Source organism: Emys orbicularis, chromosome 6 (genome assembly GCF_028017835.1).
Source record: "Emys orbicularis isolate rEmyOrb1 chromosome 6, rEmyOrb1.hap1, whole genome shotgun sequence".
Lineage (NCBI taxonomy): Eukaryota > Metazoa > Chordata > Testudines > Emydidae > Emys > Emys orbicularis.
Genome location: NC_088688.1, coordinates 44,414,609 through 44,442,195, shown reverse-complemented (window position 1 = coordinate 44,442,195; position 27,587 = coordinate 44,414,609). Strand labels below are relative to the sequence as shown.

General features: G+C 41.6%; 1 protein-coding gene across 1 annotated transcript in view; it reads left to right on the top strand.

Moving 5' to 3' along the window:
• JMY (junction mediating and regulatory protein, p53 cofactor) overlaps window positions 1–27,587 on the top strand; it is a 127,990-nt gene that overhangs the window by 13,474 nt on the left and 86,929 nt on the right. The window contains exon 2 of the mRNA XM_065406644.1: window positions 11,368–11,541. Coding sequence (XP_065262716.1) covers window positions 11,368–11,541 — 174 coding nt within the window. The remainder of the gene's footprint in view (window positions 1–11,367; window positions 11,542–27,587) is intronic.

Genomic DNA, 27,587 nt, shown 5'->3' with positions numbered 1-27,587 from the left:
TTGCTTAAACCTGCTTTGAGAAGGTCTAAATGACATGGTGTTAAACACTGGTGGCCACGTCTACACTAGGACTGTCACTAAGATAACTTACATGAGTGTTGGCAGTGGTGGAAAATTTTTTGTAATCAAAACCCTAGCATAGAGAAGACCAACATTTGCTTCTCCCCGCATTCTGTTCGTTTTTCTTTCCTTTGACCTGTGCTGTTCCTTTGTCTGTTGTGTTGTCTTCACAGTGAAATTTACTGAAACTTAAGTTTTTCTTTGCAGTTCATGGCACAGGCAAACACTATCTGTGCTATAAAATAGAACTCTGACTGATGATGTGTTTCAACAACAGGTTTCCCCTGAATGAGTATTGAAAAATGGTACTAGTGTCATATTGGCAGAATTGTTTGTTACCATTTCAGAATGTTACCCGGGGTTCTTTCAACCCAAAGCTCTTGGTAACTTTTACTCTGTGCAAGGTGGTGTCAGGAAATAAATCAGGGGAGACACGGCCGTCCGACCGATAGATGGCTGGCACAAACAGGACAACACAAGAATGCTTTCACTTAAAGCTAAACTTTACTTAGTCTCAAGCACTTACACACGTCCGCAGCTTGCTGACTAGGCTGCCTTTAACAATAAGCCATAGTGGTTTCAGGCACTTTACTGGTTTGTCAAAATCTCCCTGTACAAGAAAGCATAACCGAGTCTCCATATTTTCCAAAATGGTACTGAAAAGTGTCTTCTCTGCTCAACACGAGCATTTAACCAGATTCCAATACTGATTCCAGGGACTTTCTGCTGACAACCATTGTTGATAGTCTTAACTCTTAATTTCCTGGGGTTAAATTTGCGGGGGGGTTGGATAATTGCAGATCCCTGTAAACGGTTTTATCCCTGATTTGATGATGTGTGCTCTTAATTTTTTGGCCTGGAATAGATAGATAAGGTGCAATTGAAATGTTTTATTAGCACTCATTTGGGATGGTTGTAGGTCATTGGTACAAGTCATCCTAAATGAGTGCCAACAATATCTTTTGTGCCATACTATGCCGTTAAGTATTCTGTTTGACACACATAGTAACAAATGTTTTTAAAATGTTTGAGAGCTTTTTAAAAAACAAACTGCATTCTATCCCTTTGGCTTTAAAAAGTCACATACTGTTCACCACTGCTAGAAACAAATGCCTTGTAATAGTGAAAAGGCAGGTTTTCCAGTCTTTCAAAGAGATGTAGTATTTCATTCTAGCTATGATGCATTACAAGACTGGAACTTAAGTGTAACACTGGTCAAGACTAATTGACATTTGACTCTTCAGGCCAGTGCAATTTAGGGAAAATTCCATACTTTATGGAGTGGATGTGGCATTGTGGCTTTTATTTATTTATTTATTTATTTATTTATTAGTTGGTAAGGGTGTATGGTGGTTAGACACTCTTCTGGAATGTTGCAGTAGTTCTGGCAGAAATAGATTAGTGGGACTGATGCAGTTGAGGTGATAAGAGGTGTATGATAAATTGCTTTTATCTTATGGTTCAATGTGGATATCAACCCCCCCACCCCCACAATTTATTTTTCCATAATGTTCCTTCCCCCTCAACACCAAATAAGCAAACTCACAACTCCTCAAACTCTCAAGTTTATTCTGTGGCACTTTATTCCTTTGATACTAATTTAAATTGCTGCTACCAAGAAAGTTGAACTCTACGGAAGTGATCGCACAGATTGCTAATTATATGGGACTTGACTGTTTTGAGTGGGAGGAAAAATGTTGTGAGCAATATGAGACTTCCACAATTCCATGCACAAGTTTAGCCTTTTATTAATAGTAATAGGTTCTAAATTTTGTCTTCTCTGAATGTTAATATGTAAATCATGTACGGTTTATTGGTTTATTTCTAATTCATAGAATCATAGGGTTAGAAGGGACCGCAAAGATCATGTAGTCTAATAATTGGTTATTTTTGATATAACAATAGTTGCTGATAACGCAAATTATTTCAGTTTGGAAACTTTTTCATAAATCTTTTACAATTGGGTCGCACTACTTTCTTCTTAGGGTAGCCATTTCATATTTCCTCTGTTTGAATATGGGATTGTAGAGCCTTGAAACCATATAGGAAAGCCGTGACCATTTGGGGGTGGGCACACAAGGACGAGCATCCGCCGAAATACCGCCGACAAGCAGCGTCATCCAGAGGCGTCGCCGCCAAAATGCCACAGATTTTCGGCGGCGATGCCTCTGGATGACGCTACTTGTCAGCGGCATTTTGGCGGCGACGCCTGTTGACGTTGCCGCTTGTCGGCGGCATTTCGGCAGATGCTCGTCCGCCACCATGGTCCTCCGTGGCTCGTCGTCTGGTGCTCGCCAGACAAAAAAGGTTGGGGACCACTGCACTAGGCGTTTGGTGTTCAAGGCTTTAAAGTAGATGTGGTCCCTATAAGCAACTTGGTTTCTCCTTTTCCATGGCTTTGAGAAGAGGAAACTCAGCTGTACCCTGAGTCTGGCTTTGCCATACCCTTCTTGCCCGCTCCCCCATCTGACTCTGTCTTAATTGAGTTTTAATAGTTTTGAAAATCTTATCAGTGTGGTGATGATGTGCATCTAGGGTTGCAGAACAATTATGGTTGGGTGCTAGTATTGTGACTCCCATGAACTAACTAAAAAGTGGTGGAAGAGGTGCACTTCTTACCTTTCTATTTTCTGAGACTCAGACCCCCAAATCTAATTTTTGGTCTGCCTAACTAACTTCTGGACTTGTTTGGTTGGCTAGGGCTATATGCCCTGGACCTGCAAACAATAGACTTCACGTTGTCTTAATAAAAAAGTTCTTGAGAGTGAAGTCCTTGGATGCACCTGAGGACACTGGCCTTACTATATATTTATCTGAAAATACTATTCAGTGTTGGCACTTTAGAATAACATTGTCTTCCCCTCCACCCCCCTTGGCTTACATTAGGTATCCTACATAGAATGTCTTTACGCCAGGAGTTAACATGCTTTATGTTACAGCATAGATTCCCCAATACTAACATTACTTCCTTCTCTCAAATTCCTGGTCTTTTGGGACTTTTAGACCTGATTCTTACAGGGCAAGTTCTTCTGGATTTATAAGGATCTGAGTAGAATAGAGTCCTTTGCCAAACCCTTAGGCTAAGGTGTTGCCTATTTTTTTTTTTTTGTTCAAAGTGACTTTGTCCCCACTGATCATTGTTGGAAAACGTATTCATTAGTGACTTTATTTTTGTTGCTTTGTCAAATGGAAGAATAGGAGATCTTGGATACTCTGTTTACCTTGAAATAGATTGAACTCATCCATCCCCTCTGTTTTTCTCATCAGAATACATAGTATTAACACATCCCAATACAGATAAATACCTGATGTGTCCTCATTCTGTTAGTAATAGAAAAAGTATGTGACTGTTCCCAAACAAGGACTAGTTACATGAGTGACCTGCATAACTTGTTTAGGGCTTCACCTTTCTGAGTAATGTGCCCAAACCAAGCAAATGGCAGGTTTTTATTGGTCCTTGTTTGGTATGATAGTGTTAGTCAAGATTGGGACAGCTGCGTTATGAGGTGAGTTATGCAGGTTAGACAATTACCATCTTAAAACAAAAATACTTGTACTATGCTGTCATGGATTTGCTTACTGGCCTTCAGAGAAGAAATTTGAGACTTTTTTTATTTATAAAAGATGCTTGGTTTTAAACTGACATCTTTTGCATTGCCTGTAAATTGCTGTAGTGACTGTAAATTATGATCAGCGTTAGCAACTTAACTAAATAGAATAATTAACTGTGAACCCCATCTGGGAGCGTGTGCGTGCGCACACAATTATATGTATGTTCTTCGGAGATTTATATTAAGAACTATAGAAAAATTAGTGATGACGGTCAATAAAGCATGTATTAGATTAAATTAGTTTTTGTGGTTTACTTAACCACAGTAGTATTTTTAATAGTAAATATTCTACTCTTTCAGCTTCTGTAGCCTCCTTGTCCAGCAGTTCATTTTTTCCTTCTATACTGTCTGCGGTGATTTGGCTATTATTTGTACTGTGATAGAGCCTAGGACTGAGCCCCAGTCAATGACCAAGGCCACGTTATGCTAGGCAGTGTACGTACACATAATGAAAAACACTATTCTTACCTCAAAAACTGCCAGTCTTTAAGTATAAGACACCACAAAAGGTGAATACAAGACAAACAGCTGGACTCACATATATGCCTTTTTAAAGGCAAAGGGTTAGAATCCAGTGCCAGTTTTTTAAAAAAAAGTTTTCAAACATTTTAAAAATACTTTTTACAGTGTGTGGCACAGTCAGTCAAAAATTAGATACTAGCCAGCACATTAGGCATTGATCTTTCACACCAGCGGCTCAACGTTGTCAAATTTTTTGTAGGCATCACAGGAAAGGAGAGATTTGAAGGAGAGGGCAGTGGCTTTGGGTGTTTACAAGGAACTTATGCCATGTATATGGGGCTGCATAGGAGAAAGCATGAACGTGTGTGTGTGTGTGTGTGTGTGTGTGTGTGCGCGTGTGCATGAAAAACTTTGCTTGCTATTTCTCAGTATTTTCATTTATTTTTCTTATTTAGAGTAACTAAAACTATCTGATAACCCTGCCAATTATTTGAATTATATTTTTGGTTTTTTGATTTTAATCAACTCATTCTTTGTACTAAACAGCAGCTCATAATCAAATACTAACCCCTGCCACACACTTGCCTCAACCCCTATTGCTGTTCAAAGGCCAGGTGAAAAAAGTGGACCCTGCAGCATACTCTAAAAGCTGACAAATCTGAGGTATTTTGGACCAGGGAAGGAAGGGTATTCTAGAGTCTGCTGGCCCTTATGGAGAACACCGTGCAAGTCCCATCCCCGATTTCATGTCCGTGCCTTTGCTGATTGCAACGGTGGCAGTGTATCATGAGGTAGGCTGGTGTCAGGCTCTATTGGTTTTGTAGATAAAAACCAACACCTTTTAAAACCTGTCCGGAAATTCCTACGTAAATAGTGCAGGTTCCATAGCACACATTTCATATGCTCTCTGAGACTTAACACTTATCATGTGGATCACCACCTTCTGCACCAACCGTAGCTTCCAGATTAATTAAAATGTAGCCCACTGTAGAATACATTGCAGTTGTCCAATCAGTTAGGCCACTGGTGTGTTGAGACTACAGCCTGTCACGCTGAACAGTATTGCTTCCTTGTACTCCTCCATCTTGTGTCTCATTGTGTACTTAGATTGTAGGCTTTGGAGCAGGAAATGTCACCCTACATACAAAAAGACCAGACAGCAAATGTGAAAAATCGGGACGGGGTTGGGGGTAATAGGAGCCTATATAAGAAAAAGACCCCAAAATCAGGACTGTCCCTTTAAAATTAGGACATCTGGTCACCCTATTTGTACAGTACCTGCCACAATGAGGTCCTGGTCCTTGACTGGGGCTCCTAGGTGCTACAGTAATTAAAAATAATAACCTTGAAGTTACAAAAGCATCAGGGCCAAATTAACGCCAGGGCTTTAGGAGCTGCAGCTTAGGGCCTCAGGCTAAGAGGGGCCCCGCAAAAATAAATCCATAATTATATACAATTCAGTGGTCACCAACCTGTCGATCGCGATTGACTGGTCAATCTTGGAGCCTCTGCCAGTTGATCGCGATCTCCGGACCGCTAAAAGTCCACCGGCGCAGCAGGGCTCAAGCAGGCTCCTGCATGCTGTGGCCCCACGCTGCTCCCGGAAGTGGCCGGCTGCTGGCATGTCTCTGACAGCTGTTCTAAGGTAAGAAGTAGGCTATTATGAATTAACTTAACTATATTCTACATGTTTTAAGACTGAAATGTAACTACAGAACAGCTTTATGTTAATTAAAAGTCCCGTTTAGTATAGCATTAATAGCCTCGATGCCATAATTGTGATCATTTTGTTTTAAATTAGGAAAAAGACTTGCATACAGGGGCCCCACAAAATCTAATAGCCCCACGCCTGCAGGAGAGTTAGTCTGGCCCTGTAAGTCATGGGTGTTGATAGCAAGATCCCCATCTCCAAGTCTGATGTGGTTTATATAGTTAGACTTTTTTGACCATCCCTGCTATTTGATTCCTAAATGCAATAGTTAATGGCCAGAATAGGGGACCATGTGTGTGAGGAAGGCAAAAGTAGTTTATCAGTAATCTTGATTCCATATAATTGAAGACTACTATTCTGGCCAAACCTATTCTGTACTAGTTGTGTGTGTGTGTGTGTGTGGCTTCTGTTGTTGTTTTTGGGGGGGCTGAAGGGTGGGTTAATAGAATGTCTTTTGGTGGGTGCAGAGAGTGAGGGAATACCAATAACTTAAACATTAGAACATGCATACAGTTTCCAATCTAATTTTAATTGCTGCTAATATTGCATCTGAGGTTTATGTACCATTGGCTTTGGAAATGATCTTCTGGGACTTGTATTTTCAGTAATCCTGCTGATCTATAAGGACTCGGCAACAAAAGGAGAGAGCTCTTTGAAGCTGCCACTGTTTGGAGAAAAGGGCAGGAGTATCTAGCAGTTGCTTTAGTGAGAGTAGTGCACTCCTGCTTTATAAATTAAAATGACAGATAAAGCTTGGCAGTAGTTAAATATGCCTCCGTAATTAAAAAAAAAACTTTAAAATAACGTCAGGGATTCTTCCTTCTTGAAAGGCAAATCCAAAATGACAGGCAGGATTATGAAGCTTCCAAGGACCTTGCATTCACTCATATGGCACCACAATACTCTTAAAATGTTTGTGTTTTAAATAACAAGCATATATGAAACCATAAGTGACCTAAAGAGGTGTGTTTGTAACACTTTAGCATCTTAAGTAAAACAACTAAATCTATGTGGTTATGAAGATGATAATATTCAATACAGAGTAAAACAAAGGAGCAACACTAAAGGCCCTGATCCAATATTCATGGAAAGCCTCCTGCTCATTTCAGTGATTTTGGATCAGGCCCAAGATTAAGAACAGCACATGCATGTTTGCACAGACCTCTGTAATTCAGTGCAGTGCTTTTAAAGCTTTAGTGGCAAAGCATTTGGTTATTTCCATCCTTAATTTAAAAAAATCTGCTATATTTTCAAATGCATGGACTGTTCAGTTGAAGGCTTGGCTTTTTCTACTAGCCAAACCCTATCTGCATAATAGTTACCCAGGATGTAGATTCATTTAGTTGTGAACAGTGTAACACAATGTAACATCTGTAAAAATTTATCCATTGAATACTGCATTTATTTTTAAGAGTCAACATCACTCAGGCCTGTAAATTCAGAGGTTACTCTTCCCTTTGCCTCTCATTTCTCAATTAAAACAAATTTATGAATGATTGCAAATTTTATACAGAAGTTAGGCTATTCACACACTGCAGTAAATGGACAGCTAAAGTAACACTGAATTGCTTGTGTTGAGAATTAATTACAGGTATGAGGGGGAAAATATATCAACATTGTGTGACACATTTTATGTTAACCCTCTTACAACTGTGCACTTTTTTTGCACTAAGTTTATTTTGGCAGTCACCTAACTCTTCCAAGGCCTACATCTTATAGAAAAGTACTTACTGAATTTTCATGTGCCTATATAGTGTTTCTTATTGATAGTGCCTGTGGGAAACTTTCAACATGTACAGTTAAACTGTCTGATAGACTGTTTCCTATTGGGATTTAGAGGGTTTAATTTGCCTTATACTATAAGTGGATTCAGACATTAAACAGAGACTGTATATGGGAATGAAGATAAGGTTTAGTCCTTCTTTGAATGGTTGTCTACACATATTTAATTCTTGGTGTGCATGCACCTCATACACATGAGATTGTATTCTTTTTGGTCTGCAGTGTCCATTGATCAGCCTGCACCCTAGATGCCTCATGTCCCTCTACCCTAGACTACAGAGGGTGGAGCAGGCAACCTTCCCTTAGTTCCTTCTTACCACCTGTGCAGAACCCCTGCAGTGTCCACTTTTCTTTCTGAAAACTGCTAGTGTTAGTTGTTAGTTCTCATAGACAATAAAGGTTTTGGGGGAGTGTTGTGTGTGGGTTTATTTTGGTGTAGATACATTTTTTTGGTTAGGCTAGACATGACACCCCCTGTGCTCCCCACCTATCCCCTGCAGCTCCCTGCAGGACTGCTACTAACATGACAGAAGCTAAATTTCTAGGATTTAAGACCCATCCCTCATGTGAGGCTTTGCTGGCTAATAACTGGTACTTCTGATGCCTTCTCTGCTTAGGAGAGGGACATATTCCCAAGCAATGTTCCATATGTTGCTCCTTGCTTGGGGGACATCTAGCCCCTTTCTGGCCTTTGTAGAGAGGGTTATAGATCAGTCAGTATTCTCACAGAGGTAGTCTAAATGGGGTCTGCAACTATATAAAAACATGGTATGAGTTAGCTAAGTCAGATCCACCTATGCACACTAGAGATCAGGCAGCCTCTACTGCCTGTTTGAAGAGCGTCCCTATTTCTGAAATCCGTAGGGCAGCTATGTGGAGCTTGGTGCACACCTTATAGGGTTTTAGCCTTTGGTAGAGGCTTCCAGATTGGATGCCTGTTTTGATAAGGCTGTCCTGCAGTCATTGTTTAATTAGAACCCCTAGTACTCATCTCCAAGCAGGGAAACAACTGCTTCTTAGTCATTGATTGGAATCCATAGGGACAATCACTTGAAGAAAGAACAGTTGCTTACTTTACAGTAACTGTAGTTCTTCAAGATGTGCTATCCACACAGATTCCATGACTGCTCTCCTTCCCAGCTTCTAAGGAGTTCTGTTTCTCTGGGATTCTATATTGTTGAAGGAACTGAGGGTTGGTTTGTCCTGAAGCATCCTTTATGACCTTGAGTAGCTGGGTTTAAGGGGATCTAGGGTGCAGGCACAGCCCCAACAAACACTGCAAGCCAAAGAGAATCTGATCTCATGCTCGTGGGGTGCATGCGCACTAAGAGTGGAATCCACGTGGACAACACATCTCTAAGAATGACCATTACTGTAAGGTATGTAACCCTTCTTCACGGATTTTCAAGATACTTTATTTTATGCTATCATTGTTTTTTTTTCCATTTATGGGTTTATACAGTAATATGAACACTCTAACTCTGATTTCATATACAGCTATTATATATGTACCCATGCTTTCAGCATTCCAAAAGAAAAGACAACTTTAAAGTACTATAAATTTGAGCCCTTCACTTAGCATTTGTCCATCAAAACTTCCTTCTGCAGGATTACTGTGTGCTTCCCAGAATATCACAGAGCCTTGAAATAATAATAAACTACAGTATAGAATAATTAGTAAAAGTTACATCCATGCTATTGAGTTCTTGACGTAAGATTGCTTATGATTCTTCCAGAAACAATGAAAGAATTAAAATTAGTCTTATTTCCTTCCTGTGGGATTGACATTCTAGAATCTTAAAAAGTGGAGACATTTAAAGTTGTGCCCAGCATAAGTACAACAAGAAATAAGGCTGTTTTCTTGAGTACTCTGACAGAGGGAAGATTGCTGTGCCAAGACTATGGGAGGGTTTTTAAAAAAGGGGCAGGCAATAGAAAAGTTGGGGCAAGTTAGAGGTGAAAGAATGACACTGGCAGAACTGAGGAAATGAGTAAAGAATGAGAAGGAAAGGAGTTGAGGGAGGAGGTGGCTTTTCTTTAGGACTACACTGTCAGAAATGTCCGTGCTGTTGGAGTTAAGACATCACTTATTGGGTCAGAGGTACGGTAACTGTTCCTGCCACACAACTTGGTTTAAGGTATACTTGGCATACTTATAGTTTGGGGGTTTCATTTTAAAACCATAAACAAATAACTAGAAGATATGACTTAGTTGAAGGGGAGGTTAAAGTCATTTCAGATATATGGCTCAGAAAAAAAAAAAAGTAATGAGTGATATAAACAGAGTATAAGCTTTTGAGGCAGTAACACAAAAATGAGCTTTGATTTTTCAGTGGCTGATAATGGTATAAAAAGGCTATTAAGATAATCTGCTTTTTGTGTAAATACTTGAAATATCTCAGGTAAAGGGTAGGGGAGTTTTTTTTAAATCATTAGCCTTAGCTAATCAGTAAGTGGCTTTCTAGATCTGGCAAGTGAGTTAAGTTATATGGCCTCACCTGCCAAGGCATGTACACAAAATGGTCTCAAAGCAGGCATATGAGATAAAAATTTAACGTAACAAATTTGTGAAAGTTTCTGTTTTATCTGACTGACTAGGATTATGTACAGACAGTATTTTAAGAGAAGATTGTACAAGTGGTCACTTTCTTGAGGAAACAGTTTTAGGTTGATTTAGGCCTCAAATTAAGGACTTGTACAAAGTTTAAAATACATCCACAACTTTTTTTTTTAATTCTAATGAAAACTCTTTGAAGACCTTGAATTTTATTTCACCTTCCTCTGCAGCATGGAAGTGTAGGTCACTTGCGAGGATTTTCTGGGTATCTCTCACTTAATCATTTCCCTGTCATTGAGGGGGCCTTGGGTGTTTGTGTATCTTGGTTTCCCTGGTTCTTTGCAAATGGTAGTCTCATCTCCAGTGGGCAGCAATACTTTGGTCTCATTTCAGTTGGGTTTAGTGTGTGCATGCTGGGTGGTGCGGGTGGCCTGTGATATACAGGTGGTTGGACTAGATGAGCTAATGGTCCCTTCTGGCCTTAAACTCTTAAGACATTGTTTGCTTCATTTATAACCTAGATAATAAAACGTGCTAAAGCACGTGAACCAGAAAGTAAAATAGACTAGAAATGTAGGCCACTATCCTGCAAGCTGTGCCACACAGGCAAACCCTTTCACCTGTGTGGAACTGCAGTGACTTTATTAGGGCTCTTTATGGGCCCCTGGGGTCCACTTATGTGGAGCAGCTCGAAAGGCCAGGACTTAGATTGTAAGTCTTTTGTGGTAATGCACTTGTCTTTTCTGTGATGCATCTCTCATCTTTGTGGTATTAAAAAATAACAACTAGAAAAATCAAAACTTGACTTCTCTCTTATTTTGTCTAAATGGAGTGAAATGCAGTAAGTAAATGGCATAACTGGTGAAAAGTAAATCAGACTTTATCCTCCTACCTCCACTTATGGCTATGTCTCCAGTGCTACTGTGCTTCAGGAAGCTCTTGGAAAGCAGTGATAACTTTAACTCTGGATGTTCAGTAATCAAAGGGCTGTTCAGACTTGACTGGCTTAGTTCCTTCCTTAGTATGGGAAGCTGCACCATGGAACCTTTCCATGTCTAAGTGGATTTGCGGGGGGGGGGAGGTTAGGGAGGGGACTGGCCATTAGCTGTAAGTAGCCATCAAATTTGTTAGCAGGAAATTTTGAGCACACTTTTTCAAGCAATATTTCTCTTCTCTTTTTATAGCTGTTGGAAAAACACAAGAATACAGAAAGCATGGTAGAGCTGCTTGAACTGTATCAAATGGAAGATGAAGCCTACAGTAGTCTTGCAGAAGCCACCACAGAACTGTACCAATACCTACTACAGCCATTCCGAGATATGAGGGAACTTGCAATGCTCAGAAGACAGCAGATCAAGGTACAAACCTTTTATCAAGAGATAAGCCATTATTTCTACTTGTATATAAAATAGCAGTGTAAATTGAAACCACGCCTGTTATACCTGAATGTGGAATTTCATGTTTTAAAATCGGTTGTTGCTTGAGAACCTTCTGTCTGTATTAAAATATCTTTAGACCAGTACATTTCTAGGCCTCCACTTCCCCCCCCCCCCCTTCTCCCAGAATGACTACATACTGACTAAAGGGTGAGTGCACATCCACACACATTTATTACCTTTCAAGGTATTCCTACAAGCAGTAAAGAGAGGGTGGGGAGGGAAAGATTTTTTTTTTTTAATTTGGGGGGTGGGGGTGCTAAAGCACTATAGTGAGGAAAGTCATAAAAGTACCTAGATAGATAATTTTTTCCCTTGCAACCTGCACTGCAAGCTTTTAAACTAAACCGTACCAGTTTCTTCTGTCATTGTCTTAAGCCTGTACCTAATGCATGCAGTTAGCCATCATTTTGTTTAATTTTATGTGCTTGTGAACATTTTAATTCCATGTTCAAGTTCTTATTTAGTACAGTAACTCCTCACTTAAAGTTGTCCTGGTTAATGTTGTTACGTTGCTGATCAGTTAGAGAACATGCTCATTTAAGGTTGCACAATGCTCCCTTATAACTTGTTTGGCAGCCGCCTGCTTTGTTCACTGCTTGCAGAAAGAGCAGCCTGTTGGAACTTTGTGGGGGCTTGGAACCAGGGTGGACCAGCAACCCCCCTATCAGCTCCCCGCTCCCCTAAGTTCCCTGTGCGGCAGCCGCCCAGCAGGCTATCAATTGCCGGCAGTTCAGCTATCCTTCCCCGCACTGCCGTGTGCTGCTCCTGCCCTCTGCCTTGGAGCTGCTCCCGGGAGCCTCCTGCTTGCTGTGCCGGGGGGGAAAGAAGGGTGCTAATGTGAGGGTGTCCCTCCTCCCCCCTGCTCCTTTCCCCTCGCTTACCCCATCTCCATAGAAAGGGGACGACGACACAATAGGGCTCAGGATGGAGGGAATTTGCTGGCAGCAGTTGCTGTCTCAACTTGCTGATCTACTTAAAGAGACAGTGTAGTTAAAGGGGCAATGCGCGTCTCTCACTCACACACATAGTGTATGTCTCTGTCTCTCTCTGCCATGCTGTCTCCCTTCCCTCCATTCTTGCTGCCTTGTAGAGTGTGAGGCTACATTAACAACAATGTGTTAACCCTTGAGGGCTCAGCCGAGTGCTAGTTCCATCATTCAGCAGTAAGGCATTCCCTGGGAAATATTCCACCCTCTGACTTCACCACCTCAGCCAAGCTTCGCAAGCTTCATTGCTGTGTACAGTATTAAATTGTTTAAAACTTATACTCTCTGTGTGTGTAATTCTCTCTCTCTCTCTCTCTCTGAGACTTTCTTCTGGCAAAAAAAATGTCCCTGGAACCTAACCCCCCCCCCCATTTACATTAATTCTTATGGGGAAATTGGATTCGCTTAACATTGTTTTGCTTAAAGTAGCATTTTTCAGGAACATAACTACAACGTTAAGCGAGGAGTTACTGTATGTGAAGTTTACTGTCTTATGGCTTACTGTGAGTATTGACTAATGTGTAAAAAAGAAAAATGTGCTTTCTAAAATCTTTTACTGTTGAATTATTTAGTGAGATTATTTTGGAGAGTGACACCCCCCCCCCCCCCAGTGTTTGCTAGTGAAAGCACTGGAGTAAGTTGCTAGTTACCTAGTCTTTGTTTAATTAATAGAAACATTGGAATAATAACAATGTACTTTAAAAACTTGTAATTTGGCCTAACACTAATGGCCTTTTTAAAATTAAGTTTCTACATCTGTTTTAACTCTTAAGAAAAAACATTCAATAAGCTAAAGTCATTAAACATTTTTATAGATGTATTCTGTTAAACTTTTAGAAAATCTTATATTGTCCTCATGTAGCAATTAATGAGCCAAAAATGATAATCATGAGACAGGTAGTTTCATCATTACACTTTGTTGGGAATATTCTGCACTCTTGATAAAGTGAAGAGCCTTTTCTGGCTCTGTAGACATGTACTGTAAGTATAGGAGCCAAAATGGAGTCTTTTAGTTTAATCTGTATAGTGAGTATGTTGTCTTGTCTCATTATGATTCCTTCCATACATTTATCAGTAGTACTCAGTGGCTTCAGGTTTTTTGTAAAAGAGGGGAGGTTGGGGGAACGATTAAAGAGCTTCCAAAAAGAACTTTTTATTTTGACCTATTACTGTGCCTATAACTAAAATAACTTTCAGGAACTCTAGTAGTCTGAAGACAACTCAGTGAGTTAGTATATAGGTTCTTCTTAAATTACGTATTTTCCTTTCCTGTTGGATAAATGATAATGAACAGAGAATTCTGGTGCAGAGCTCAGAATTCTTATACAGTTAGAGATCATCAACATTATAGTTTAATAAAAGCCTCTTTCAGTACAAGATAAATATTCCCCATTTTACTTAACTCTTTAGTGTACAGGAAAAGGTGAACTCTTGTTCTTTTGCTAATCAAGACAAGAAACACTAATGCTTCATTGAGGAGGAAGCTTTAATTGATGTTTTAACAAAAATCATTGTTAGAAGTGAAATAAAAATTACATACAAAAGGTGATATTTTATTTTATAAACTCCAGAGACTTGGCAGTCTGTTTGCAACTACTGGATTGGAGAACCTGAGTGGTACATAGTTGAGTCTAATGAGGTGAATGTATGTATGTTAAGATCTTTTCCTAATTTGGAAAACTTTGAGTATGCAAGTTGGTCAGCTGGACTTGTGACAGAGAAAGATGCCATCTCTTGTTTTACTTTCATGGGTGGAAAGAAAGCAGTACTTGTATCTATGATGACAAATTGTGTTAATCTTAGTAGCTAGGGTAGAGGACTTGGTTTATAAATTAAACTTGTTGGCAATAAAGTTATTTACGCTAACTCTCACAGCATATGGAGTTCTAGAAGGCTTAGAAGTGGAACAAAACTCCACTGGGTTGCTATAGCTTCTTGGAGCTCCTTCTCAGGCTACGTCTTCACTACGGGGGGGGGTCGATTTAAGATATACAAATTCAGCTATGCGAATAGCGTAGCTGAATTCGACGTATCGCAGCCGACTTACCCCGCTGTAGGGACGGTGACAAAATCGACCTCTGCGGCTTCCCGTCGACGGCGCTTACTCCCACCTTCGCTGGTGGAGTAAGAGCGTCGATTCGGGGATCGATTGTCGCGTCCCGCGATCCCCGAGAGGTCGATTTCTACCCGCCGATTCAGGCGGGTAGTGTAGACCTAGCCTTAGGCTCAGTAGAATGCTCAACATCTGAATGCCAATAGGAGCTATGGGCACACAGTACAAGTACTACAACAGTTTGTCTAAAGAAAATGGATGAAAGAGAAAAAATAATAAACTCAGCTTGCATGGAACCCAGCTTCTTCAGTCAAGCATGCCTACAGAATAATTTTAATAAATGTTAAAATTTAAAACAATTTAAAAATCATATTTTTATCAGGATATCAAGTGTAACTACAGGTGGTACAGCTAGTGACACTTGCAATTATATTTGCCCCACACTGTCCATTAAAAGACCCTGTTTTCAGTTGCTTATAGCTTTATAAATTTAAACTGTTTGGGCGGAACCCTTCAATGCTGGGTGTTTTGCCTTTAGCTGAATTTTTTTTTTTTTTTTTTTTTACGTTTCAGGTAAAACAGTTGAGCTCTTTCAGGGAATGAGACTAGGAAAAAAATATTTTGCCTTTAATTTTTCAGCTCGTGCCCCAGTGCTTTGGAGCAAGGGCTTGAAATTTGGCTGGAAGGTTGCCCTGGTGTCAGGGATGTAAATTTTGCAGTTGCTGTGAAAATTTGGTGAAATTTGAAGGCTTGGGAAAAATCTTAGTTCACACGTGCTCAATAGAGACTTATTAGATTTGGGCAGCTGAATACTTTAGTGATTCCGTCTGCACCAATAATGCTCCATCCCTTCACAGCACCTATCTGCAATTGCCGGTGCATGTACCGTCTCCACAGAGTGACTGAGCGTGGTCCATCCCAAGTCTGCAGAGGCTGAGCAGAATTTTTCCTGCAATTGCTCGTCCCAGCTTCTGTGGCACAAGGCATAAAAACTGAGCAGGCATATTCTCTCCTGTGATTTCAATGCACTCCCTCCTAGTGCCCAGGCAAGAGGCACTAGAAAAATGTATTGCTTTAGCTATATCAGTATAGTTAGAGCAGTTCAACCCTTCCTAGGGTGAACACAGTTATGCTGGTATAAAACTTACATTGGTAAAGCTAGTCCCATTAGTGAAGGGGAATAGCATAAGTGAGACTCTTCGTCTCTAGACTCCCAGTCTCTATGATAATACAAATAGCAGCTCTACCGGTATAAATCACCCCCATATCTACATTCACATTAGGGATTTTTACTGGTAATAATTCAGCCCCCTAAGAAATAGTTATCCTGGTAAATTTTTATGCATATACCGGGTCTGAAAGAGGTGGGGAGAGGGGGAGATGCAGGGTGTGGTGGAGGGGGGGGGGGGTAGGAGTAGGATCTGAGCAGGGTAATAGGCAGAAGATGAGTGGGAGGGAAGAGAACATGAGTATGGGCTGGGCATGAGAAACGAGAGGCAGGAGACAAGGAAGGATAGGAATGGGCGGGGGTGAGGAGGAGATGGGGCAGAAGCTGGGGATAGGGGGTGCTCATAGTGGTTGCAGCTCTCATTAAGATAATGACTGTAACAAAACTGCATGCATCAGGGTTTCAACCTGTCACCTGCAGGGTTCAGGAAGGAAATTTTTTCCCCAATGCAAAATTGGCTTGATATGTTCTCTGTGTGTGTGTGTGTATGGTGGTTCTTTTTTCTTTCTCTGAAGCATCAGAGAATTCAGCCACAGTTGGAGATGGGATGGTGGACAAGAGGGACCAGTGCTCCGAGTGGGTACAGAGACTCTTCTTTCTAGATGCCTGGCTGGTATGTCTTACTCATGTGTTCAGGGTCCAACTGATCACCAGATTTAGTGTCAAAAGATTTCCCCCCTGGGTCAGATTGGCAGGGACCTCTATGGTTTTTTCCACCTTCCTTTGTAAGTGTGGGTGGGTGAGTGGCTTGCGGTTTGCCTGCTCGAATCATTTGGACATATTCCACCTAGACAGTTCCTTGCCATTGCAGGGGCCTCAGGCATTGATGGCACCTTGGTCTATCCTGTTTTCTGTGTCACTGGCACAGTTTAGTCTCCCGAGAATTGAAATGCGTTGGTCTAAGGGCTTAATGTACAGTCTGTGGGCTTAATGTACAGGTGTCTGGGTAAAATTTAATGGCCTCTTATATGCCAGAGATAAGACTAGATGATGTGATGGCTCCTGTCAAGGCTGTATCCCTACTTTGAACTTTAGGGTACAAATGTAGGGGCCTGCATGAAAACTTCTAAGCTTATCTACCAGCTTAGCTCTGGTCCGCTGCCACCATCTTAAGAATTCCCTCCCTGGGAAGCCTTGAGAAATCTTTCACCAATTCCCTGGTGAATACAGATCCAAACTCCTTGGATTTTAAACAAGGAGAAATTGACCCTTCCCCCCTCCTTCCTTTCACCAACTCCTGGTGAATACAGATCCAAACCCCCTTTGGATCTTAAAACAAGGAGAAATCAATCAGGTTTTTAAAAAGAAGGCTTTTAATTAAAGCAAAAGGTAAAAATCATCTCTGCAAAATCAGTATGGAAAATAACTTTACAGGGTAATCAAACTTAAAGAGCTCAGAGGAATCCCCTCTGTCTTAGGTTCAAAGTATAGCAAACAAGATAAGCACTCTAGTAAAAGGTACATTTACAAGTTGAGAAAAACAAAGTAAATCTAAGACGCCTTGCCTGGCTTTTACTTACAATTTTGAAATAAGAGAGACTTGTTTAGAAAGATGGGGAGAACCTGGATTGATGTCTGGTCCCTCTCAGTCCCAAGAGCGAACAACCCCTTAAACAAAGGACACACACAAAAGCCTTTCCCCCCCCCAAGATTTGAAAGTATCTTGTCCCCTTATTGGTCCTTGGGGTCAGGTGTCAGCCAGGTTACCCGAGCTTCTTAACCCTTTACAGGTAAAAGGATTTGGAGTCTCTGGCTAGGAGGGATTCCATAGCACTGTACACAGGAGAGCTGTCACCCTTCCCTTTATAGTTATGACAGCTCCTTTTGGCCTTAAACTCTATAAAGCATTAAAAGAATGTTAAGGCTGCAAAGTCAAAAGTTAGTAAACTCTGGAATTAAGGCTGCCTGTGCAATATTAATTTGGCTCCTTTGTGTGTATTATGATAGTCTTTAATTACATGATCATACAATTTTTGCCACAAGACTGCTGCCTTATTCAGTGTATAAGATGGGTGGTGTTCTGGGAATGCATCCGAGTTGTGTAATGGAAGAGGTGGTTGTCTGTTTGACTCAGCCTCATTTGTTGCAGAAGTCGGAATGTGTGTAGTAAAATGAGGCAGGGAATTACAGAGAATGGATGGTTTTGTGGTTCAGGCAGTGGAAAGGCACCCAGGAAAATTGGATTTTTATCCCTGTCTCTGCCAGAATTTCTGGGTGATGCTGTGCAAGTCACTTAATTAGTGGTCAAATGAACATTTTGGTTTGTCTGTTCCACATTTTCTGCGCACTTGAGACACCTGTGTTCTGATTTGCAGAAGTGATGGGCACTTGAATTTGCAATTGAGGTCAGTGGGAATTCTACTCTGAAAATTTAAAGTGCTGTGAAATGCCCAATAAACTGAAGAAGTAGGCCCTAAGCATTGGAAATTAGGCACCAAAAATTAGGCACTGATACTTTCTCAGAGTTTTGGCTTTAATCTCTGTGCTTCTGTTCCCCATATGTAAAAAGAGAATAACAATAGCACCTCCCTTCACTGGGGTGCTGTGGAATTAAATTCATTCATGTTTGGAAAGAACTAAAGTATGATGATGAGAGCACCATAGAAATGCCCTTGAAGAAACTGATTCTCTAGCGTCTGCACTTTGTGCGGGATTTGGATGATGTATACTAAATGAAGTGTGTGGTCACACATTGAATGATGAGGCTAGAAAGAAATCCTGAATAGCTACCCATTCAGAGAACATCATTTATAGTGTGCATTGAATGATGCAGGGATCCTGTGGGAAAAAATAGTCTGATTACACAATCAAGATGCTATCATCGTGCAGATATGTCAGGGGACTAAACTAAAGTTGCACAGACAATCTTAGTTCAGGTGTTTCATAACTTTTGATTAGGAAACATGCATCCGAAGAAGTGGGTTGTAGCCCACGAAAGCTTATGCTCTAATAAATTTGTTAGTCTCTAAGGTGCCACAAGTACTCGTGTTATTTTTGCAACCTTAATGTTCTTTTAACATAGTCTTTTTGGGTGTAATGAGGTTCAATCAGTGAATTAGTGTTAATTTCACAAATGCATTTGCCTGGAACAGGTATGTTTCATATGGCCACCAAAACTGAATTTGGAAAAGTCACCATGGCTAACAACCTTGCTCTTGTATTTTAATTACAAGTGGTTATCTTAATTTGTACGCTTCATGCTACCTAGCATGGTGCTCCCTAGCATGCTAAGGAAACAGTATTCTTGGGAGTTGGACCCAGGCTGTAGATTACCTTGCCAGAAGAGCTCAGACAGATCTGAAGCCTGTTCACAGCAAGGTGTAAAACACACTTTTAAAAAAAATATTTTTGAGAATCTGTGCTCTTCTAAAACAACAAAACATCCTGAAAGCATGACATCAAGTTTCATTAGCCCGGAGATCTAGATTTTTCAAAAACAAATCATGCCAAGCCAACCTAATTTCCTTCTTTGACAAGGTTACCAGCCTAGTGGAAAGAGAGGAAGCAGAAGACATGATATATCTTGATTTTAGTAAGATCCCACCTTTTTGTTCTGGGTTATTGTGTGCTTAAATTATGGACAGTGGTTTACTACCATGGTAATAGGCACTGTGGGATTGATCCAGACACTGTTTGCTTCAGTGAGAGTCTATGATTTCAATGTGAAATAAAAACTGAAAGGCGTGGCTACACTAGGGAGTTTATGGTGGCGCAGCTGCATCATGGCAGCTGTGCTGCCGTAAACTCTCTAGTGTAGCCACTTTAAACTGAGTGGCTTAACTACTTTAGCCCCCGCGAGTAGAGTAGCTATGTCAGTGGGAGAAGCTCTCCCACCAACATAGTGCTGTCCACACTGGTGCTTATGTTGGTGTAACTTATGTCACTGAGTGGGTGGCTTATTCACACCCCTGAATGACATGTCCCCGGGGTACAATCTGGAACTGTGTGACCTCTGTGCCCCCTTAGTTCTCTTCCCTGAGCTGTCTCTTACAATGCTGTGCTAGCGACAAGCAGCAAAACCCCTCCAGGTGCTGTGATCGCTCAGCCAACAATATGCAGGGCCACACCCAGCTAATTATACAGAGAGACACCAGCAAATCTCCCCAGGCCCCAGCCTTGCACCCCAGTGATGTCCCGTCTGACACTGCTCAAGACCTTCTCATGAACAGTGCAAGCTTATTAATTAGTTTGCCACTTCATCAAAGGAAAGTGGACATGCACCTGCCTTTGTAATCTGAGCAGATTCCCCAAGCACTTTATACAAGCTCACTGGTAAGGATAAAACATTAAAATAAATTGGAGATATCCCATCTCCTAGAACTGGAAGGGACCTTGAAAGGTCATTGAGTCCAGCCCCCTGCCTTCACTAGCAGGACCAAGTACTGATTTTGCCCCAGATCCCTAAGTGGCCCCCTCAAGGATTGAACTCACAACCCTGGGTTTAGCAGGCCAATGCTCAAACCACTGAGCTATCCCTCCCCCAGAAAGGTTTTAAGTGATAAAGTGTTAGGCACAAAGGTCAAAGTTAGTTACATAAGAAATAAAAATAGAATTTAGACTGCTATTCTAACTTTAACAGACTAAGCAAGATTTCAGTCAAACAGCTTTTCTCACCCCACTGGATGTTCCAGGCAGTTTACAGTTCTAAATATACAGGGTGGATTCCTTTCTCAGCCTGGGACCAATCTCCCCAGTTCAAATGGTCTTCCAAATGATCTTCCAGGTATTGAGATGGGGGAGGCGAGAGGCCAAATGCTGATGTGATGTTATCAACCCTCATTTATACTTTCTCTCCAGGTGCTAAAGCAGCTAAAAAGATCTTTGCTGTGATGGCCGGGGGGGAGGGGTAGCTTCCATTTTATACGTGCCCTCTCTGAGGAGTCTGAGGGAGTGGATTCTTCTTGATGGGCCATCAACACCTGGCTGGCCAGTCCTGATATAAATCCCTCCTGTTAGTTGCTCCTTTGTTGCCACCGAAAGGCTAGCTGTAGGTGTTTCCCACTTACCACATATTTCAGTAACAAACATACAGCAATACTTCATCACGTCACATACAATGATAGTACATACAATTCAACAGGATATTGATGTTCAACAGATTAAGACTTTTTAAACGATACCACACAAGGCATACATTGTACAAAAGATATCATAATCATAACACAGTGGTGAATATGGGGGTTCCAGGGTGCTGTTTTGAAGTATGGAGTATCACACACAAGTTATACTGACATAAGCTATAGTGTAGACATAGGCTAAGATAAATTGTTTCAAAACAAACTTGTGGGGAGAAGTGCCAGCACTGCTTTCTGCGGCACATAGGTATTCTTGGATTTCTGGCTTGGACTGACTGTGCTTAACGTATGAGAGTTGATAGACCTAAGTATATTTGAAGACTGTTATCAGGTCCCCCTTGGTCTTCTTTTTCTCAAGATTAAACATGTCAAGGTTTTCTATACCTTTTCTCACTTTTGTTGCTCTTTTCTTGACTCTCCAGTTTGTCCATATGTTTCCTAAAGTGTGGTGCCCAGAACTGGACACAGTACTCCAGCTGAGCCTTCACCAATGCTGAGGAGAGCGTGACAGTTACCTCCCCTGTCTGATGTACAACACCCCTGTTAATACACCACAGAATATTAGCCTTTTTTGCAGCTGCATCACATTGTTGACTTGCATCAAATTTGTGATTCACTGTTACCCCCTGCTCCCTTTCAGCAGTACTACTGCCTAGCTAGTTATTCCCCATTTTGTAGGTTGTGCATTTGGTTTTTCCTTCAGAACTGTAGTACACCTCTACCCCAATATAACGCTGTCCTTGGGAGCCAAAGAATCTTACCGTGTTATAGGTGAAACCGCGTTATATTAAACTTACTTTAATCCACCGGAGTGCGCAGCCCTGCCCCCCCGGGGTGCTGCTTTACCACGTTGTATACGAATTTGTGTTATATCGGGTCGTGTTATATCGGGGTAGAGGTGTACTTTGCACTTATCTTTATTGAATTTCATCTTGTTGACTTCAGACCAATTCTCTAATGTGTCAAGGTCGTTTTGAATTCTGATCCTGTACCCCAAAATGCTTGCAACCCCACCCAGCTTGGTGTCATCTGCAGATTTTATAAGCATACTCTCCACACCACCGTCCAAGTCATGAATAAAAATACTGAATAGTACCATACCCAGTACTGACCCCTGTAGCACCTCCTAGATACATAACCCACACACCTCCTGGGTGTGGTGTTCTGTCCCATCTGGTGGCACCGAGACCACTTAGAGAGAGAGAGAGATTAATGAGTCTGCTTTACAGCCTTAGCTAACACCAGTTGGCTTTTAGCTCATGCAATACAGGCTCATGTACTAAGTTCCAGAGGCCCCAGGTTCTATTCTGCCCACTGGCGACTGGAGTCTGTCAGCATTACAAGTGGGGGCCTGTCCTGGATTTTAACTGGGAAGTCTCTCTGAAGCTCGGGATGCGCTTCCTCAGCTAGGGGAAGTATGTAACCCCCAGACCTCCTGGGTGTGGTGTTCTGTCCCATCTGGTGGCACCGAGACCACTTAGAGAGAGAGAGATTAATGAGTCTGCTCTACAGCCTTAGCCAACAGTCACGGCTTTTAGCTCATGCAGTAGAGGCTCATGCACTAAGCTCCAGAGGTCCCAGGTTCGATCCCGCCCGCCGACCGGGGTCTGTCAGCGTTACAGATACACCTTCCGAGTTTGAAAGCAAACCATTGATGATTACTCCTTGAATACAGCTTTTCCAACCAGTTGTGCACCCACCTTCTAGTAAGTTCATCTAGACCATCTTTCCCTAGCTTGCTTCTGAGAATATCATGTGGGGTTGTGTGAAAAGCCTTACTAAAATCAAGATATATCATGTCTTTTGCTTCCTCTCTTTCCACGAGGCTGGTAATCCTGTCAAAGAAGGAAATTAGGTTGGTTTGGCACGATTTATTTTTGGAAAATCTAACCCTCTTATCCTCTAGGTGCTTGTTGATTGTTTAATTTTGTTCCAGTATCTTTCCAGTATCGAAGTCAGGCTGACTAGTTAATAATTTTCTGGGTCGTCTTTGTTCCCCTTTTTAAAAAATAGGTACTATGTTTGGCCTTCTCAAGTCTTCTGAGACCTCACCCACCCTCCATGATTTCTCAAAAATAATTGCTAACAGTTCTGAGATTGCTTTAGCTAGTTCCTTGTGTAACCTAGGATCATTTTTTCCACTGGACCCTGCTAACTGTAATACATCTAACTCCTCTAAATATTCATTAACCTATTATTAGCCTGTTATTCTCTCCTCCCCTGTCTCTCCCCCCCTCCCCCCCCATTGTTAATATTAGTTAGTTTGAGTATCTGGTCACCATTAACCTTTGTAGTGAAGACTGAAGCAAAATAGGCATTAAACATTTCAACCTTCTTGATTTCATCAGTTATTAGCTCTTCTTCTCCTCTAAGTAGAGAGACCGACACTTCACTTCATCTTTCTTGTGCTCCTAATGTATTTAAAGAACCCCTTCAAATTGCCTTTTATGTCCCTTCCTAGGTGCAACTCATTTTGTGCCTGAGCCTTTCTGTTTTGTGCTACATGTTTTGTGCTGTGCTTCTGTACACCACCGTAGCAATTTATCCATTGCTTTTTCTGTAGGAATCCTTTTTGACTTTTCATGTGATTCATGGCTCCTTCAGGAGCTCCTTATTACCTCTTACTATTCTTCCTATCTTTCTTCACATTGGGATAGCTTGCAGTCGTGCCTTTTATATTGGCTCTTTGAGAAACTGCTAGCCCTCCTGAACTCCTGTTTCCCTTAATTTTTCTTCCCATGGAACCTCACTTACCAATTCTGAGTCTATTATAGTCTGCTTTTTTGAAGTCCATTGTCCTTATTCTGCAGCTCTTGTCCTTTTACTTAGAATAATGAAATCTTAACATTTTATGATCACTTTCATCCAAGTTGTCTTCTAACTTCAGATTCGCTACCCTCCTTGTTGGTCAGAATCAAGTCTAAAATGGCTGTCCCCGTAGTTACTTCCTCCACTTTCTGAAACAAAAAGTTGTTCCCAACACATTCTAGGAATTTATAATTACCTCTCAGCTCAATTTAGGAAAATGAGAACACTGTTATAATTAAAAGTGGTACTGCATATTTAAAAACACTGCACTTAATGAAAATGTATGTGGTTTAACTACCTTCAGTAGCAGTTGTGAATTTTAAGCATAACTTTGTAAATGTGCCCAGATCGAGGGCTAACATGAGAAATAGGAGAGCCTGAAATTCACTTACAGTTCATTTTGCTTATTAGTTATTTCTGAAGCTGCAGAATTGATAATTGTTCTTTGTGTTGTGCTTCTGTTTTTAAGCTACTGTAAATAATGTCTAGTTTAATTAGCTTGACAACTTAACTGGTCAAGGCCTAAAGAGTTTTCTGATGGCGAACTTTACTAATGTTTAAAGTTACAACTGTTTGGGTATTAATGTGACTGTTAAAAGCACAGATACCTTTTGAAAACAGCTTTATGTTTTGTTGAAACTTCAAAGATTTTTACTAAAAGCTACCATATAGTACGAAATGATATTAAACTTCACTAAACCTATTCTCTCATTTTAATGTGAGGGTAGCTAAGAATATGTAGCCTGAAAAGAAAGTAGATAAGATGTTAACACAGAAGGGGAGTTTAAAAGACTCTCTCCAAACATACTCTAGAAAATGTCCTCCACATATTGGAATGAAAGACTCTTTAGGCCCCAATCCTGCAATACAAGCAATGTGAGTGGACTTCCATCTTCATGGAGTTCCATTGAAGTTAATGAGGCGCTGTGTGGGCAAAGGGGTCCAATCGCTCGGAGATGGTTGCAGGATCAAAATAGTAAGTTTCTTATCCTCATGGTTGCAGAGAAAAGCCTGAAAATGTCTATTTTGAAGCCCACATGGAGAGACTGTGAAACAGCAATATTCAGATAACACCCAGCTCTACCTCCCCTTTTCATCTTATGCAAACAACATAATGTCACAGCCATGTAGTGGCTTGGCTGAGAACAGCAAATAGATGAAAAACAGTTGGCTAAAGCTGAATCCTGAATAGACCAAGGTGATGTTAGTGGGGAAAAAGAAACACTTTGGAAAACTCCCAACCTCTATAATAGTACCCCCAGTTGAAGGTATCTGCCCTAAGATCATGTAAGAAAAATGATCCACAATACAGCTACATAATACCTAGAGAAACTAGTAAAAATAAAAATAAAAAAAATAAAAATGAGCGTATGTGAAATTTACCTGTTCCAGGCAAATGTCTTTTCAGAATGACTTCAACAATTCATTTTTCATATATTCCAAGGCCAGAAAAGATCCTTATGATCATCTGGTCTGACATCCTGTATAGCACAGGCCATAGAGCTTTTCCAAAATAATACCTAGAGCATATCTTTTAGGAAAACATCCAATCTTGCTTTAAAAATGGTCATTGATGGTGAATCCACCACAACTCTTGGTAAATTGTTCCAATGATTAATTGCCCTCATTGTTAAAAACGTACACCTTTATTTCCAGTCTGAATTAGTCTAATTTCAATTTTCACCCATTGTTTTGGTGTTCCTTTTTGTGCTAGATTGAAGATGCCATTATTAAATATTTGTTCCCCATATAGGTACTTGCAGACTGATCAGGTCACCGTTGAACATTCTCTTTGTTAAGCTAAATAGATTGAGCTACTTGAGTCTGTCACTATAAGGCATGCTTTCTAATCCTTTAATCATTCTCATGGCTCTTCTCTGAATCCTCTCTAATTTATCCTTCTTGAATTGTGGACACCAGAACTGGATGCAGTATTCTAGTAGTGGTTTCACCAGTGCCAGATACAGAGGTAAAATAACCCATGTACTCCTACTCAAGATTTGCCTGCTTATGCGTCCCAGGATTGCATTAGCACTTTTGGCCACAGTGTCACCCTGGAAGCTCATCTTCAGCTGATTATCTGCAACCATACCCAAACCTTTTTCAGAATCACTGCTTCCCAGGATAGAGTCTCTCATCAGATGGGTCACGTGGGCAAACTACGGCCCGCGGGCCACATCTGGCCCGCGGGACCGTCCTGCCTGGCCCCTGAGCTCCCGGCCGGGGAGCCTAGTCCCTGGTCCCTCCTCCGCAGCCATGCCACGCTCTGGCCCGCCGCTCCCGCTGGACAGTGTGGGGAGCGCAGCTGGCTCTGGCCGGGTGTCGCGGCTGCGAGCTGCTGGTAAGGGGGCGGGGAGCGGGGGGGTTGGGTAAGGGATCAGGGGGTCCTGGGGGGCAGTCAGGGAGGAGGGGGCAGTTGGATGGGGTGGAGGTTCTGGGGGGGGGCGGTCTGGGGATGGGGAACAGGAAGGGTTGGGAGTGGGAGTCCCGGCGGGCCTGTCAGGGGGCGGGGATGTGGATAGGGGTTGGGAGGGCAGTCAGGGGACAGGGAGCAGGGGGGGGTTGGATAAGGGGGCGGAGGTCCTGGGAGGGGACGGTCAGGGGACAAGGAGCAGGGGGGGGTTGGATGGGTTGGAGGTTCTGAGGGCGGCAGTCAGGGGGCAGGAAGTGGGGGGGGGCAGATGGGGGCGGGGGCCAGGCTGTTTGGGGAGGTACAGCCTTCCCTACCCGGCCCGTCATACAGTTGCGTAATCCCGATGCGGCCCTCGGGCCAAAAAGTTTGCCCACCCCTGATTTAGATGTATTAAAATGCATGTTTGCTTGCATCCAGCTTACCAAAGCGATTGCAGATCACAGTGAATCAGTGTCCTGTTCTCTTCATTACCCTGAGAGAACCTGCTTCAATACAGGGGAAAAAATCCCCTCCAACTGTACACCCCTGGTTGTCACCTACCACCCCACACTGGAATCCCTAAGGGGTGTCATCAAACAATTACAACCCATGGACTAGATGACCTCCTGAGGTCCCTTCCAACCCTGATCGTCTATGATTCTATGATTCTATGATTCATACTTGATGAGGACCACACCCTGAAAAAAATCTATCCCAAAAACCTTCTGGACTTCAAACAATCCCCTAACCTCACCAAGCTGATTAGAAGCAAGCTTCCCACAGATCAGGATCCACCAACTCAAAGCGGCACCAGATCATGCCGTGACAACAGATGCAAAACCTGTAGACATATCTTCACTGCCACAATGATCAACATTCCCCATAACACACCTTTCAAGATCCATGGGTCCTACACATGCCTATCACAACATGTGATATGACTCATCCAATACACTAAATTCCCCAGTAACAACTATGTGGGTGAAACCGACAATCACTATGTTCTTGAATGAACTCCTAGAGAAAAATGATAAGACAAATATACCATATCATCCATGGGCATACACTTTTCACAAAATGATCTCTCCATATCTGACCTCTCAGTCCTCATTCTCAAAGGAAACCTGCACAACACCTTCAAAAGGCAAGCCTGGAGCTTAAATTCTTAACTTTAAGACCATGCTTCTTAGCATCAAGCTAAGTCCATGCTTCTTAGCGTCTAGCTAAGACACTGGATTTATGGCTTATTACAATGATCTGTAACCCACTAACCCCCCTTTTTTGTTTTGTGGCTGCAGGAGTGTTCATGTGTCACTTCACCTTGAATGGTTGGAATATGTGTTAACTACTTATGCTAAACAATCTGTTCCACCTTGTATTTAGCTGTGACACTCACTTGTATTTAGCTGAGTACCTTTCCCTG